A 16277-nucleotide genomic window follows, 5' to 3' on the forward strand; every position below is an offset into this window, starting at 1 on the left:
CTCAAGTTGAAGAAACCATTTTTTTCTGTTTGTAAATCACATCCTTTCATTCTTCTTCCTTCTTTACATATGTAAATTACAATGTCAGACCCAGAGCCCACCACCAGGCACCACAATCAAATTATCCTCGAGGGATTTCGATCGGGCTTGTTATTCTTGTTTCAGCATAAGAAGGGGGAAAAAAAGAGAGAGAAGATCAGAATTCCTCTTGATTAAATTTCTGACTCACTGGTAAATGTTTATACCCTGAAATGCATAGCCCTCTGCTTCTCAATGTTTAGTGTTTATTTTTAAGAGCCAAGGGTAGAGCATTTCCAATATTAAAGTGCTTCAAGTAGGAGCATTTGGTCAAAATTCTAATATTTCCTCTTGGGAGGCAACACCAACTTTCAATTGCAGGTCTAACTATACAGGGCAGGTTTTATATCTTCCATGGACAAGGACCTTTTTTCTTCTGCTTTGAAGATTGTCACAAGACATATATGATACCATCAATTAGATTATAGATCTTTCTGTTAAGGTAGCAAATTATCACAAACTGACAAAACACATTTTCTCTCCCCAGCACATAGAACACTGCAGTTTCCACCCATGTTGTGCTAAAGCCAAATGTCACTACTTAATCCCATGAATCACTGCACAATAAAGATACCGTGTGTTAAAACAACAAGGGCAACAAAATGAAATAAAAAAGAAAGTCTTTAAAAAAAAATACCGTATGCACATTTTTATAGGGTGCAAATATTAGCTGAGAAAAACACGTTATCAGACATCCTGACATGTAAACAGGACTATTATCAGCAGAAAGTATTCAGCTGTTTTTCTTGATTGTAATTAAAAGGTTTTTTTTTTTTTTTGGGGGGGGGGAGTCGGGCAGTAGTGCAGCGAGTTAAACGCTGGTGGTGCAAAGGACAAGGACCAGTTTGAGCCCCCAGCTCCCCACCTGTAGGGGAGTCCCTTCACAGGTAGTGAAGCAGGTCTGCAGGTGTCTATCTTTCTCTCCCCCTCTCTATCTTCCCCTCCTCTCTCCATTTTTCTCTGTCCTATCCAACAACAACAACATCAATAACAACAACAGTAATAACTACAACAATAAAACAACAAGGGCAACAAAAGGGAATAAAAAAATTTTTTTAAGTTTTTTTTCCTGTAACCACTGAAAACTTGATAAAGAACCCTCCCATTTTTCCATCATTAAAATGTACATGATCTTAATCCAAATCTTAAATAAATACAATAAGGGGGAAAGAGAGGAAATATTGTAGCATTACATTCATCTGACTGCATTGTCAAAATATGAATCTCCAGAAGACATATTTGTAGCATATCAGCTCAAGCTTAGGACATCCACCAAAAGAATATTTTTCACCATTCAATTGGCAGCCAGACTGTACTTCCACAAACCCACATAGTGATGAGAGCCAAGGCTGATGAAGCCCAATGCTGCTGTCTCTTCTTAACCACCTCTTCCTTCCTTCCCTCTGCAGAGAAGCCATTTTACTAATTTATAGTACCCTGCCTATTCAACCATCTAAAAAAATTACTCATCAATAACAGTCAACTAAAAGCAAAAGCACATCCCACAGGAATCAGAGTAAAACAGGCAACACCAGCACCTATTGATTGACAAGATTCCTGTACTCACTAAAGGCAGCCACCGCCAGGGCAAGTGTCACGATTATGGAGAACCAGGAGACCCACAACGCCTTCTTTCTGTAGTTCTGGGCTTCGTGAGGTTTCAGTCGAGTGCTGCTTTCTAGTAAGCCTGACAAAAACAAGAGGAAAAGGAAGTTAAATGTTTCCTTATTAAGAACCCAACAGCCAGAATAACACTTTATCCAAGGATTGTAAACTGCCAGCCTGAGGGCCAAGATGTATTTTGTTTGACCCACACTGTATTTTAACAATTAGGAGACTTTACACAAATCAAGCTTTCTGCCATCTTCTGAAATATCCTAGGTTGGCAACATGGAGTATGTTTTTCTGCAGAGTAATAGTTCACGACGTACTTAGGAGAGCCCCTGACCTGGTATATGGCCCCAGTCTTCTTTGCCAGGCCAACATGGCTCACTAAGGTGCAGTTCCCTCCAGCAAAGCTCTTCAGTTAAGCAGCAACAACAGTGTGCTTTGTGTAGGTAGTCAGTGGGTCCTCAGTTGTGGAAATTGATTTGCATTGATCCACCCATACAGCCCCAACTACTAGGTTAGGTTTTGCCTAAGGCAAGGAGTCTGAAACACAAAAGCCCTCATTGCTCTCCTTACAACTAACCGAAGAGCCATTTCTCTTTAACCACAACCATCAGTAAGTGATCAAAACTAAATAAAAGGCCATGTTTTCTTTCCTCCTTTCCTACTCCGTAGTGCCTATCTCTTTGTATCATAGATGTGTCAAAAGATTCTGCAAAAATTAAAGTGGAGTAAGTCTAATAAAATTGGAGGTAGCCTCTTGTATATACCATGTGTAAGATTGTGTGTGTGTTTCTTTTCTTTTTTTAAAATATTGTGTTATATTTATTTATTTATTTTCCCTTTTGTTGCCCTTGTTGTTGTAGTTATTATTGTTGTTATTATTGATGTCGTCGTTAGATAGGACAGAGAGAAATGGAGAGAGGAGGGGAAGACAGAGAGAAAGACAGACACCTGCAGACCTGCTTCACTGCCTGTGAAGTGACTCCCCTGCAGGTGGAGAGCCCGGGGGCTTGAACACGAATCCTCACGCTGGTCCTTGCGCTTTGCGCCACATGCGCTTAACCTGCTGCACTATGGCCTGACTCCCGTGTTTCTTTTCTTATCTCCTATGCTTTCAACATTGAAATTCGTTGACACAACAGAAATTCATGATAAGGTAATACCCACATTTCAACCCCCTTGGGTCAAAGACTGAAATATCTTCAGTATGATCCTGATTTATGCTTTTTCTTTTCCTCTGAAGAGAAATGTTCAGTGGTGTATTCAACACTGACAAGAGTTTTTGGCACTATCTCTGGCTAAACAATATACCATTCAGAGTGGAGCAACCTTATCACAACAGCTCCAAACAATTTATAAGCTGGAAGTCAAAGCTCTGGCACCCATTTGTAAAATGTGCAGTGTGTGACATGCCATGCCTACACATCATGTACAAGGAATCATCTCATTTAAACGACTGAATACACACTTCACCTCTGATTGCAATAAGCTGCAGCCTTCTGAAAAAAAAAAAAATTCTAACAATGGCCCTCTTCAAACTCTACAGTATGATGAAATGTGAGTTAGCATAACAGTTATGCAAAATGACCTAAATGCCTGAGGCTCTGAAGTCCCACACCCAATGCCAGCTGCCACCAAAAGCCAGAGCTGAGTAGTCCTATGGTTAATGTGTGTGTATGTGCGTGTGCATGCGTGCATGTGGGTATGTATACTGCTCTATTCACTATCCATGCTCAAGCACCCTGAATAAGTCATGAACAAAGCAAGAGGTGTTCAGAAAACTGTCTGATGAGCCCAGCTTACAGCCAAGATATTGCTAATTTTTATCCAGAGGTTTTTAAATAATCAAAAATCATATACTTACATAGGATTAAAAAGCAAATGAAATTTCAATGGTATGTAAACATAAAATATCACCTTTTTGTAAAAATTTCCCAAACCTTCCAGAATGAAAGTACTTAAGTAGAGAGAGAAAGAGAGAGAGAGAGAAATCTATCCCCAAATTCTGTCCTAAGTACTAGTGACTCCAAATTAAAATTTATTTGTCTACTTCTTTCTGGTTGTCAACACCTCCCCTAGGTGCTGAAAAAAAAACACCTATTTTAATTTCCAACTACAATTATTCTTCAATCTAGTTAAAGTTAAAGCCTAGAATAAGCAGGTTCCCACACTCTAAATAATTTAGTTCCTTTTTCCCAAATGATATAAAATTCTTTCTTTCGTCTGGTCAATTGATTTTCAGGAGAAGTGAAGGTGTAACATTTAAGTACTGACTCAAATAAGCAGTTCATTTGCTGAGTATTGTGACAGTAAGAATTTCAGGTTTATTCACTGAGGGTAAAAATAAGGTTCCTTTTGAAAGCAAATTTAATTTTCAAAGAGAAAAGACAATGAATGAACTGGGTTTTCTATTTTGCCATGTGGTGACATTCATTTTCCCTTCTAAGGCACTCATTTCCAACCACCTAAATGGCCCTGATCTATACACCTGACCACATAAGTGGACCTACATACCCAAAAAAGAATTTCAGATTATAACACACATGGATAACACTGTCCCACTAATGTGGCAACTGGGTCATCTCAGTAATAGGGCTGGTGGCTCTTCCCCAGACTTGATACTATGTGTGCCTCTTCCATAAGATGTTCTAAATTAAAAGAATAAGTACTAAGGAACACCCACCAAGAAGACAGGAACTTTCCTATTTATATGTAACCTTTGTTTATATTCTCCCAATTTTCCTTACTGAGAATAGAAAGCTCCCCACTTCACAAAAAGAAATTGGAATTTGATGACCTAGGAAGACACAAATTATTCACAAATAACCCACACACAGATACTTCTACCTCTGCCCCCTGCAGGATATGCACATACAGCTCTAGAGATACAGTGAGTATTCCTAAAGTACTCATGATACTATATTTCAAATGTAGAAGAAGAAAGCACAGAAGAGATAAGCTAAGGCAGGCCTGGGACTTACATGAAAGAAGTGGGTCTTTTCCTACCCCTAGTTGGCCCTGCTATATAAATTTCCAGTCTTACTCAGATTTCACGTATTTAAAATTTAGGATTAGCAATTGTCCACATAGAGTTGTATTAATGAAAAATTGATTGATGCCTTATCATTTAGAGAGGGGTTGCATATACATGTAGGAAGAATGAAACCTTAAGTCACTTGTAGGACAGTACAAACTGCTACCTCCTGAGATTTGGTCAACTAGATTCTCTGAGGAAAAAAGAATGTAGGAATGCAAATGGAATGCAGGCAGCAGAAAATATGGAAACTTGTAAGACTCAAAGATTAGGCTGGGCCCTAAGGTCTGGGGATACTGGTGGGCCAACAGTTAATAGGAGAAATGGCAGGTATTAAAAGGAAGGGGGTGGTTACAGGTAAGTAAAACTTGGCCCTTGCTCCCTGAACTTCAAGCCTCAGCCAAATGGAAGTGCAAATACTGACATTATAAGCTCCATAGGCTTCTGGGAACAAGTCCACATCACTTCTAAGAAGAAAAAAAAAACATGTAATACCAAAGTGCCTAATAGTAAATTATAATGTGACCCTTTCAATCAGAGTTAGGTGTAGTCTGTATCAGAATCCTAACAGCAGAGTAAGACAGAACAAGAGAAAAGGCCAAATACAGGCATGCATCCAGGGACTCCACCTCCACACACACCATACATGTATTTAGACCTGGAGAGACATGAGCCAGGCATGACAGTCACAGCAGACAATTGTTGGTTCCCACCTTACCAACTCCTGCCTCCTTTCTAATCCTCACCATCAGGGAAAAGAACTGAATGATCCCTACAGGATTAAAAACAAAACAAAATAAACAAACAAAAAAACCTATATACTGGAAAAACGGGGAGGGGGAGGGGACAGCCCCTAAACAGTAAACCTCATCAGGTTATCTTTTGCTTTATTTTTTTAAAAGTGACTCATTCATCACTAACTCTTTCTGTTGGCAATCTGTCAAACAAAAGAATGTCACACTGACTTTCAGCTTTCTTTCAATGTCATACAGCTCTTGGTTCATGGTGGATAGGGTTCTTCCTAACAGAGGGGCTGTGTGTGATATGCAGTGCTTTCACACAGTGACAGTTTATGAACAGTGAATGCTTTCATGCTGAAATATAATGGAAAATGAAATTCAGTTGACTAGTGAAAAATAACCTTAAGAATGAATTCAGAAAGGCTTTTCACACTTGAGCATGAGCTACAAAAAGATGTTAAATATGAACTCGCACTAGCACTTTCTCCCCTCCCATCTTTGTGTGGAGTGGGGTAAAATGGACCCGTTTTTGCAGATAACCTGCAATGCTGCAAAAATAAGCTCTGCCCAGAGCTGTCTTTCTTCAATACTCAAATTTTAAATCCTACAATAGTTGTAGCAGAGGGAACTGTAATAAATGCAGTCTATAATAAAACATACATTTTGCCAATGTTTGTGATGTCACCAATCATCTGTTCTAAAATGATGTCTACTAATGTGAGAAAAAGAGGAGCAACTGCAACATAGGTGCAGAACTCGTTGCAACTGGAGTGGCACTAGGTCTTGCTGAACATCCCTGCCGATTCAAAATTGTCGTTTCCATGCCATTCTATTCCACATGCTACAGTTTAAATTTTCTAAGAGGAAAGAGATCATGCATCCGAATACAAAACCGGAATAAAAATGTACAGGAGATACTAAGAATAGGACAGAAACCTGCTCAGACTGAAATATATAAATCCACCACAGCCAACATATTAAGGCTTCCAAGGAAAGGGGGTTGGGTGGAGGTAGTGAAGAGTCGGTTCCCCTGGAAAAGCCTAATGGCAAGAATTCTGCTTGGTCACTAGCCGGTTTAAGCAGGGCCACTGAGTCCTTTTGAAGGGGGACCCGTCTGCATTTGGATTCAGGAAGCACCAACAATGTATAGACATGACCAAGAACTGGATTCCCTCCGTTCCGAAAAGAAATGAGAACGTGGTGAGTGAGAGCAGCGTGTAGTAGAGGAAGACACGGGAATAGAAGGGGTTCTCGCTGGTGTTTCAAACAAACAACTCAATGGAGTAGCACGGGAGTCCTGCAAACGGTAGCATTTGACCTCCTGAGGGGAGGGATATTTTCGGGGCGCTAGGCCTGTGTCTATGGAAGGAATTCTGTAGAGCATGGGGATGCGCGCTCCAGGAGCCGCTAGGTCTCAGTGGCACCCATCCAGATGAGGATGGTGACCCAAACTCAAGTGTCCAAATCCTCCGAAACCCTCCTCACCCGTCACCAAAGAACGCGGCAGTGGCCCACGCCGACCCGGGCCCGGGTCCTCTGCAAGGGAGGACCCACGTCCGCCCGATTCTCCCTTTCACCCTTTGTGAGGTGGCGGCCGCCAAGTGACTCCTGGAAGCCAAACCCAGCGAGAAGTTTCTTCCTCTCCACAGGAGCCGACGGGCATCGGAAGTGGGGTGCACCGCGCTCAGGGCCCTCGGAGTTGCATGGGCCAGAGGTCTCCCGGGAGGTCTCGGCTCCAAAAGAAAAACCGAGAAGGAAAACCTCCCGCAAACTTTTCCTTTGGGCTTCGGGGAGGCGAGGGCTGATGGGAAGGAGGACGCGGGTCCCTGCAGGATCGGCCGGGAGACCTCGGGCTCTCGGGTCCCAGGGACGGGGCCGCTGCCCCCGAGAGTGGGGTCGGGCCAGGCGCGGGCAGGCGCGGGCAGGCGCGGGCAGGCGCTTACCTCGGTCTTCCAGCCCGTCGCTGAACTGGCCGCTCTCGCTGATCCGCAGCTGCCGCTCCTCCTTGGACTGCGGCGGCTCCCGCGCAGGGGAGCACAGCGGACCCGGGCCGGGAGCGGCGGCCATGGGCGGGGGGCCCCTGGGCGGCGGCGGGACGGCTGGACCTGCGGAGCGGCGGCGCTCGCTGCCTTCGGCCGGCTCCATGACGCTGGGCGCTGGATCGCGGCGGCGAGAGCGGCGGGGAATCCGGCAGAAATGCGAGGCGCCGCGCCCGGGAGCGACTGGGGTTGGGGGGCACGGGGGGGCGAGGAGGCGGTGCGGTGCGGCGGCCCCGGGTGCGCGGCTGCGGAGCGGGAGCGGGAGCTGGGCTGGAGCCAGGCCGGGGAGCCGCGCAGCTGGCGGCGGAGGGAGCTGGGGCCGCGCTGTCACCGTCGCGCTCCGCCCCCGGGGCAGGTGCGAGTGGCGGGGACCCGCCCCGAGGTTCCAACGCGGGCGCGGGCGCGCGGGGGCTGGAGGGGAGGAAAGACCCGGCGTGGTCACACTAGGAGAATCTAGGGGAGTTGTGGGGCTCACGGGGTACCCTCAGGGCCTAAAGAAGGCGTGAAGGGGTACCTGCCACACCCATTCGGCTGGATGGCCCCGAGGGGACCTCCGAGTCCTCCATGCGCGGAGTCTGTGGTCGCGCTCAGCCAGGAGAAGGGGTAGCGCCCTATTTGGGTGCCCTGACCCCCCAGAGCTGCCAGGTTTGGGGAACTGTGCAGGTGTTGCTCCGGGGCTGCCATCGCCCCCGTTCATTCCGGGACAACGAGGTCCGTCTGTGCCCTAGTCCGCCTATCTGGGGTTTTCTAGAGGTTGTAACTGTCCTCCCAGTATTCTTTTCTCCATCAGCAACTTAAAGGGGTCACGTAGCCTTGAGATCACTGAACACTCTAGACGATTTGGATCCCAAGGTTCCCCCCACTGCGACTTTCCATGGGCTTTGTCCCAGACAGCCATAAACCAGCTCGCTACTCCAAGAAGATCCTATTTCAAGAGAACACGAACCTTGCGGGTTCTTCAGGATGTGGATGCAAGTCTCTCACCTAGGATGAGGCCCTCCCCCGGCTTTGCACAGGCGCCTCCAAAGCTCACTAACCGCAGGGCGCTGCTACGCGAGCCCTGCGAGCTGAGTCTCCATAGCTAGGCTGCCACCTCTTCCGCCTGGAATGCTTGCTCCACAAGATACAGGGCTGATCTTTTAATAGGTGCATCCTGATTCTTATCAGCATCCAAACTCTAGAGTCTAGCTTTCCATCTTTGGGTGGATGCCACACTCTAAATGCCAGTTCTGAACCCTCTAAAATGTCAGTTCCTCATTTAAAACCTGCTTGCTCTGCGTGCTTAAGTGGTGGAGAGCTGGGGGAGATAACAACCTGTGTTTTGAAGAGTAACCCGTTTCCTTTTTCACTCGCTTTGGTTGCCTGTGATCTAAATATGAGTGGGATCTAAATGCCGTTCTGGTTTAGCTAGAACATCACCTAGAAACGGGAGAAGGGGATCATTTTATTGGTGACCTTAACCAACATACTTTATCTTTTTGAAGATTTTTTCTTTTTTCTTTCTCTTTATGAGGGAATAATGGTTTAGAGTCGACAGTAAAATACAGTAGTTAGCACATGTGTAACATTTCTCAGTTTTCCGAATAAGACTCTAACCCCCACCCAGGTCTTCCTCCACCATCATACTCCAGGACCTGAATACTACAAACCTCCCTACTCAGTCCCATCGCCCCAGAGTCCTTTAATTTGGTGCAATACGTGATGGAGATTTTTTTTTTATTATTCCTTTTGTTAAATTTTTATCTTTATTTATTTATTGATTTATTTATTGGATAGAGACAGCCAGAAATTTGTAGGGAAGGGGAAGATAGGGAAATAGACAGAGACGCCTGCAGCTCTGCTTCAACCACTCCCAAAGCTTTCCTCTTGCAGGTGGGGAATGGGGGTTTTGAACCCGGTTCTTGCCCATTGTAACATGTGCACCCAACAAGGTGCACCACCACCTGGCCCCTGAAGTTTTTTTTTTTTTTAAACCAGGAAGTGTGAGGGAGAGAAGAAGCTGGAGCAGGACTCAGACGTGTCATATTGTGCTAGGGATTGAATCTGAGGTCTCTGTAGCCTCAGACAGTGCAAGTTTCCCCTTGTCCATTTTTTTTTTTTTTTGTAACTACAACCTGGAAGAGTTGGGCAAGGTCACTGCAAAGACCCCTCCTTGTTGGAAAGGAAAAGAAAAGGGGGGAGTGGAAAACATTATAATTACTTCAGTCTTGTCGATAACTATTAAATCAATTTTAAAAACCATATGATCCTTGGTTATTAATGAAATTAAAAATTAAAATATTGTTTAAAAATAATATATAATGAAATATTCTACCCACTTAGTCCTGGTTCTATCCTCTCTGCTAGACACTCCACAGATTTGCAGATAACAGCATCTTCTCTGCTTGACCTCAGATTTTTTTGTTTGTTTCCTTTAGCTTATCCTATTTGATCCCTTTTATCAATGAATCAAATATTAGAAACAACTGGGAGTTTTAAGAAAAAAATACTCAAAATACTCCATCTGCTAGAGATTCTGATAGCATAGGTGATAAAAGTCAACTGATGTGGGATAGATTTTTTTTTTTTTAAGTTCCATCCCTTTGCCAAGAATCATGGAAATGCTGTCCTTTTATTTAAATGCTGGCTTCCTGTTTCTTCAAAATACCACTTCAGTAAACGAAGTGTCTGACTGACTGAGTCTTCATTTGAATATCAGCCCCTCCCCCCCAAAGTCTGTGGTCTCTGGAAGGTGCATGTGCTGTTCTTCCCTCTAGTTTCTCAATAATTAGCTAATTCCAGAGCAATTCAAATGTGAGTGTGCTAATGAATACCCAGGATGCTGATTTTAACTCAGAAGGTCTGGAATAAAAGGCTAAGAGTTCAAGCAAACCTCCTGGTGCTGCTGACACTGCTGGTCTGAGGGCCACACTTTGAGAAGGAAAGATATGTTATTTATTATTCATGGGATAAATATATTTTCCTTCCAGTCCCAGCTGCCCAGTTCAATAAGTCATTCTTGTCTTCTCCAGAAAGATTTCTCTGACTCCAGCTCCCCCTTGGGTGCTCCTTTTTGTGAACTGTGAGTGTTTAATAATTCATTACTTATCATGTGTGAGGCAGGGATTGTAGTGTTTGTCTGATCCCCCATCCTCGTTTACCCACATGCACCTGAATGACACCATACAGTATTCTCCCTAGCAATCCCCACATTCTTGTGAGATATGCTCTATGCCAGCTACCTAGCTAAGTGCTTTGCATGCATATTCTCTGTCACTCAACTATCCCTGTTTTAAACGGGGAGAAATCAAGGCAAATCTCCTGTTGTGGCAAATCTCCACAAATTACAGAGATACTGTCCCCCTAGAGGGCATTTTGGAAATTTTCAGGGACTTAATTTGTTTACCACAATTAGGAGAAGGAAGAGGAGTCACTAGCATTTGGGGCCCAGGTTATGTGGTTAGGAAAGCCGGAGGGCTGCATATATAGGATTCTGCAGTACAAGGAAAATCACTTGTGTCTCAAATGGTGGCATTTCCATGTCAGATTGGAGCAAATTCTCTCAAATCCATTTTACCTAGGAAGCCAAAAGCAAGGCTTTTTAGAGAGCTAGGAAGTGAGGAAAGCAGGGAAGGCAGGAAAGAATGTGGAACCTGTTTCTTTTGTATTTATTTATTTATTTATTTTGACCAGAGCACTTCTCAGCTCTGACTTATGGTGGTGCAGAAGATTGAACCTGGGATTTTGGAGCCTCAGGCATGAGAGTCTGTTTGCATAACCATTATGCTATCTAACCCCGCCCCACTGCGCCCCACTGCATTTTTTTTTCCACATTCAGTTAGCCTCTCCAGCAACAAGACTTTTAGCAATTAGATGTTGCTTGTTGTTTTCAAATTATCTATCTCATGGTCATATTTATTTATTTACCACCAGGTTTATCTCTGGGTACTCAGTGCCAGCACTAGGAAACCACTGCTCCCAGAGGTCCTTTCTTTTTTTCAATTTTTACTAGATAAGACAGAGAGGAATTGAGAGAGGATTGGGAGATAGAGAGAGGGAGAGAGAAAATATAGACACGTGTAGACCTGCTTCACCTGCAGGTGAGGCGTAGTGGCTCAAACCTGTGTCCTTGTGCTTGGTAATATGTACACCCTACTCCCCAGCCCCCTATTTTTTATTATCACCAGCACCTGCACGTTCCTACTGCACCTAAGGGACTCTACTTCATTCATTTTTTTTCTTTTAGATACAGAATGAGAGTCAAAGTAGGGGAGCAAGAGACAGAGAGAGGAAAAACACTCCAGAACTGCTCCACCCCATGTGGTGGCTAGGGGTACAAACATGGATCTTTGCACATGGTAAAGTGTATGCTCAACTAAGTGAGCTATCTTCTGGACCCCCTATCTTCTTTAAGGGTACTTGCTTCTTTTTTTAATTAATTTTATTTATTTATTTTCCATTTTGTTGCCCTTGGTTTTTGTTGTTGTAGTAGTTATTATTGTTGTTGTTATTGATGTCATCGTTGGATAGGACAGAAAGAAATGGAGAGAGGAGGAGAAGACAGAGAGAGGGAGAGAAAGATCTACACCTGCAGACCTGCTTCACTGCCTGTGAAGGAGGGGAGCCAGAGGCTCCAATCAGGATCCTTAAGGTGGTCCTTGTGCTTCACACCAGGAGGGCTTAACCCGCTGTGCTACCATCCAACTCCCAGGTTCTTGCTTCTTATGCAAAACAAACTCACATTTTCCAGTGACTTCAGGCCTTTACAAAAGGCAGTGGACTAGCAGGCTGTGGAAACCAGATTGTGAATGAAAAATAAGTAAAATAGGCTAATAAGGGCTCAATGGCTCCAGTCATATCTCATTATAAAAAAAGAGGTATTGGATATTAAAATTCCACCTCACACCTGTGAAAATGGCCTTTATCAACAGAACAGGAAAATGATGAGTGTTGGAGAGGATATGGACAAACAGGAACTCTGCTACACTGCTGTTGGGAATACAAACTGGTACAGCCATGATACAGAACAAATACAAGTGGAAATATCTTCTGATCCAGCAATACCACATGTATCCAAAAGACATGAAAACACTAATTTGAAGGGACAAATGCACTACACATATATATTTATTACTTACAATAGTCAAAATATAGAAGCAACCTAAAGGCCTGTCAACAGGTGACTGGGTAAAGAAGTTATGGAATATAAGCTCAGTGGAGTGCTGCTCAACAATTATAAAAAATATTATGTTCTTTGGGACAAAATGGATGGAACTGAGGTTAACTGTGCTTAATGAAGTAAGCAGGAAAATAAAGGACAATGACTGGATGATCTCACTCATATGTGGACTACAGAGAATTGAGAAACATGGACGGGGCGGGGGGGGGGGGGAGTGGGGGGGCGGGAGGAGTCAACCCATACCTAAGGCCTTAGGAGAACTATGATGGCTGTCACTGAGTAGTTAGTGATACAGAAATTTGGTGGTGGGAATAGTGTGGAACTGTACCCCTATTATTTTTTAATTTTGTAAATCACTAAGAAAATACAGTGATTAAAAAATAAAAAGAAAAAAGAGAGAGAGAATAAAAATAAAATAATAAAAATAAAAAGAGAGAGAGAGAAACAAGATACTGGGAAGGTGAGATAGCTTACCTGAGAGGTACTTGCTTTGCCATGCGTTGGACCCAGTTTTGAACCTGGTTCCCAATACCCTGGGGCAAGGTCCAGTATGTAGTATCTTTCCCACTCTCCCTCTGTCTCTCTCTTTCTTCCTAAAAAAAAGTAGGCCAGAGGGGTGAAATCTCAATGAGATGAAAAAAGTAACAATATGGTGTTTAAATTGCCAGGGAGATATCTAGGTGGTAGAGCACAGAACTTGCATGCATGAGGTCACAGGGTCAATTCCTGGCATCACATATGCTATCCAGAGTGGTGCTCTTCTCTCTCTCTCTCTTATTAATTTATTGTATTTATTTTCCCTTTTGTTGCCTTTGTTGTTTTTTTATTATTATAGTTATTATTGATGTCATCATTGTTAGATAAGACAGAAATGGAAAGAGGAGGAGAAAACAGAGGGGGGAGAGAAAGATAGACACCTGCACATCTGCTTTACCACCTGTGAAGCAACTCCCCTGCAGGTGGGGAGCCAGGGCACAAACCAGGATCCTTACTCTGGTCCTTGTGCTTCGCGCCACTTACACTTAACCCACTGCGCTACTGCCCAGCTTCTTCTTGTCTCTTTTCTTACTCACTAAAGATAAGTAAATGAAAAAAAAAATTAAGTACAAATAAATTTTAAAAAGGCTCAGAGGTTGACTACAAAACTGTCCTGAGAATTCCATGTGTACTTTTAGCGTCACCATGAAGTCATTCTCTCCTCATGTGAGATCCCCCTTCTCTCTCCTTGGGAACCTAGAACATTACCCAATTCTTTGGTTCAGGATTTAAACCCTGCACTCTATGACTGAATTTGGGATCTACATGAAAACTATGGATCCCCTGTGCACATTATTAAATTGATATTTTCCTTTTCTTTTCTTTTTTCTTGTCAACCCATCTGATGCTATTTTGATCATTTGACCAGTCCAGCCCATCAAGAACATGTGGAGGGAGAGGCTGGATTTTCCACTGAGACCCAATATAGAAAAGGTCTACTGGTATACCACAGGCTTTCTTTACTGCATTAACTTAAAGAAATGTCTCCTTTTTTCCTTTGCTTTTGCCTCCAGAGCTATCACTGAGGCTCAGTGCCTGTTCGATGAATCCACTATTCCTGGTGGCCATTTTCCCCCCTTATTTGATAAGACAGAAATCGAGAGGGGTGGGAGAGGAAAATAGGGAGATACAGAGAGACAGCAACAGTACTTGCTTTACAGTTCCGGGTGCATCTGGGTGACAAGTCTAGCAGATGGAGACTTGTCTCAAGTGGCCTCCCCCAGGGCTCTGTTCTGGCTCCTATGCTATTTAATATTTACATCAATGACCTTCCAGAAACTTCTTCAAGGAAGTTCATCTACGCCGATGACATCTGCTGTGCAACTCAGGCATCCAAGTTTGACATCCTCGAAGAAACACTCACAAAAGACATGTCTCTGATATCTGACTACTGTAAAAAATGGCGACTAATCCCTAGCACTGCAAAAACAGTATCATCTGTTTTCCATCTACACCATGCCTCGGCCTCGCGTGAGCTTAATGTGCAGCTTGGCGATACGAGAATCCGGCATGAAGCCCAGCCAGTCTATCTTGGCATTACTCTCGATCGCACCCTGTCATTTCATGAACATCTCATAAAAACTGCAGCAAAGGTGGTCGCGAGGAATAACATCATTGCAAAACTGGCCAGCTCCTCATGGGGCGCGAGCGCTTCCACACTACGATCATCATCTCTGGCATTATGCTATTCCACTGCAGAATACTGTGCCCCAGTATGGTTCCGTAGCCCCCATGCCCACTTGGTCGACTCCAAATTATACTCCTCCATGAGGATAATTTCTGTAACCATCCATTCCACCCCGGTTCCATGGCTGCCAGTTCTTAGCAACATCGCCCCGCCAGATATTCGTCGGGATGCGGCATCATCTAAGTTCATTTCCCACGTCTACGCTTGACCGGACCTGCCAATATACGCAGATATCTTCGCCCACCCTGTCCAACGCTTGACGTCTCATCACCCAATCTGGTCCCCTACGCCTACACTGAACTTCTCTCTTCCAGACTCTTGGAAACAGAGTTGGCAGTCAGCTGAGGTAAAGAACAAACACCTCATCACAGACCCCTGCAAGCATCAACCCGGCTTTGACCTAGCATGTTATGATTGGGCCCTCCTCAGTCGCTATCGAACAGGCCATGGCCGGTGCGCCGCTATGTTCCATCGCTGGGGAGCCAGAGACGACCCGAACTGCCCCTGAGGCTCCAGACAGACTATGACCCACATAGTCAACGACTGCCACCTCTCCAGATTCAAAGGAGGTCTCGAAACTTTACATCAGGCTCAACCTGACGCTGTTAACTGGCTACGGAAGAAGGGCAAACGCTAGAAGTAGAAGAAGAAGTTCATGAAGCTTCCCCCTGAATGTGGGGGTGCTTAAACTAAGGTCCTTGTTCATGGTAGTGTGTGTGCTTAACCAGGTGCACCAGCGCCCAGCCCCCAACGAGTGTTTTCCTCATCAAGCTGCCATAGTCTACCTGGCCAAACTCCAGTGTGCTCTTCAGACCGCTCTTCCTGAGTGACAGCAAGCAGACCTGCCCTTTAGGAGAGCACTGTGCTTTTCTTTGTAGTCAAATCAACAAAACTTTTTGTAACTTCGTGTTCCTTCTTTTCTCCAATAAAACTGATGTTTAGAGTCTAGAAAGCACAAGCAAAGTGGGCTGTGGCTTTTAATTTGAACAACATGACAACTCCGCCCTGGGAGCAGTCACTGTTAACAAATCCACTGCTCCTGGAGGCCATTTTTTCCACTTTGCCCTTGATGTAGTTGTTATTGTTGTTATGTTGTTGGATAGGACAGAGAGAAATCAAGAGAGGAGGGGAAGACAGAGAGGAGGAGAGAAAGACAGACACCTGCAGACCTGCTTCACCACCTGCAAAGCGACCCTCTCATCCACCCTCACCCCCGTGCAGGTGGGAAGCTGGGGGTTTGAACTGGGATCCTTAGGCCAATCCTTGTGCTCGGCACCTTATACACTTAACCTGCTGCACTCCCGCCCAGCCAGCCCTTTTTGTTTTATTGCCTCCAGGGTTATTGCTGAAGCTAAGTGCCAACACTATGAATCCACAGAGAGAAATTGAGAGA

The 16277-nt window shown here is 44.3% G+C and overlaps 1 protein-coding gene across 1 annotated transcript in view; it reads right to left on the minus strand.

The window, feature by feature from the left end:
- The window catches only part of TMEM163 (transmembrane protein 163), a 266400-nt gene extending 258670 nt beyond the window's left edge, over window positions 1-7730 (minus strand). Inside the window, exons 1-2 of the mRNA XM_007532691.3 lie at window positions 7407-7730; window positions 1646-1765 (exon numbers count right to left, since the gene is read on the minus strand). Of these exons, the coding sequence (XP_007532753.1) occupies window positions 1646-1765; window positions 7407-7608 (322 nt within the window). The 5' untranslated portion in view covers window positions 7609-7730. The remainder of the gene's footprint in view (window positions 1-1645; window positions 1766-7406) is intronic.
- Window positions 7731-16277: the final 8547 nt, after the last annotated feature.

Source organism: Erinaceus europaeus, chromosome 18 (genome assembly GCF_950295315.1).
Source record: "Erinaceus europaeus chromosome 18, mEriEur2.1, whole genome shotgun sequence".
Classification (NCBI taxonomy): Eukaryota; Metazoa; Chordata; class Mammalia; order Eulipotyphla; family Erinaceidae; genus Erinaceus; species Erinaceus europaeus.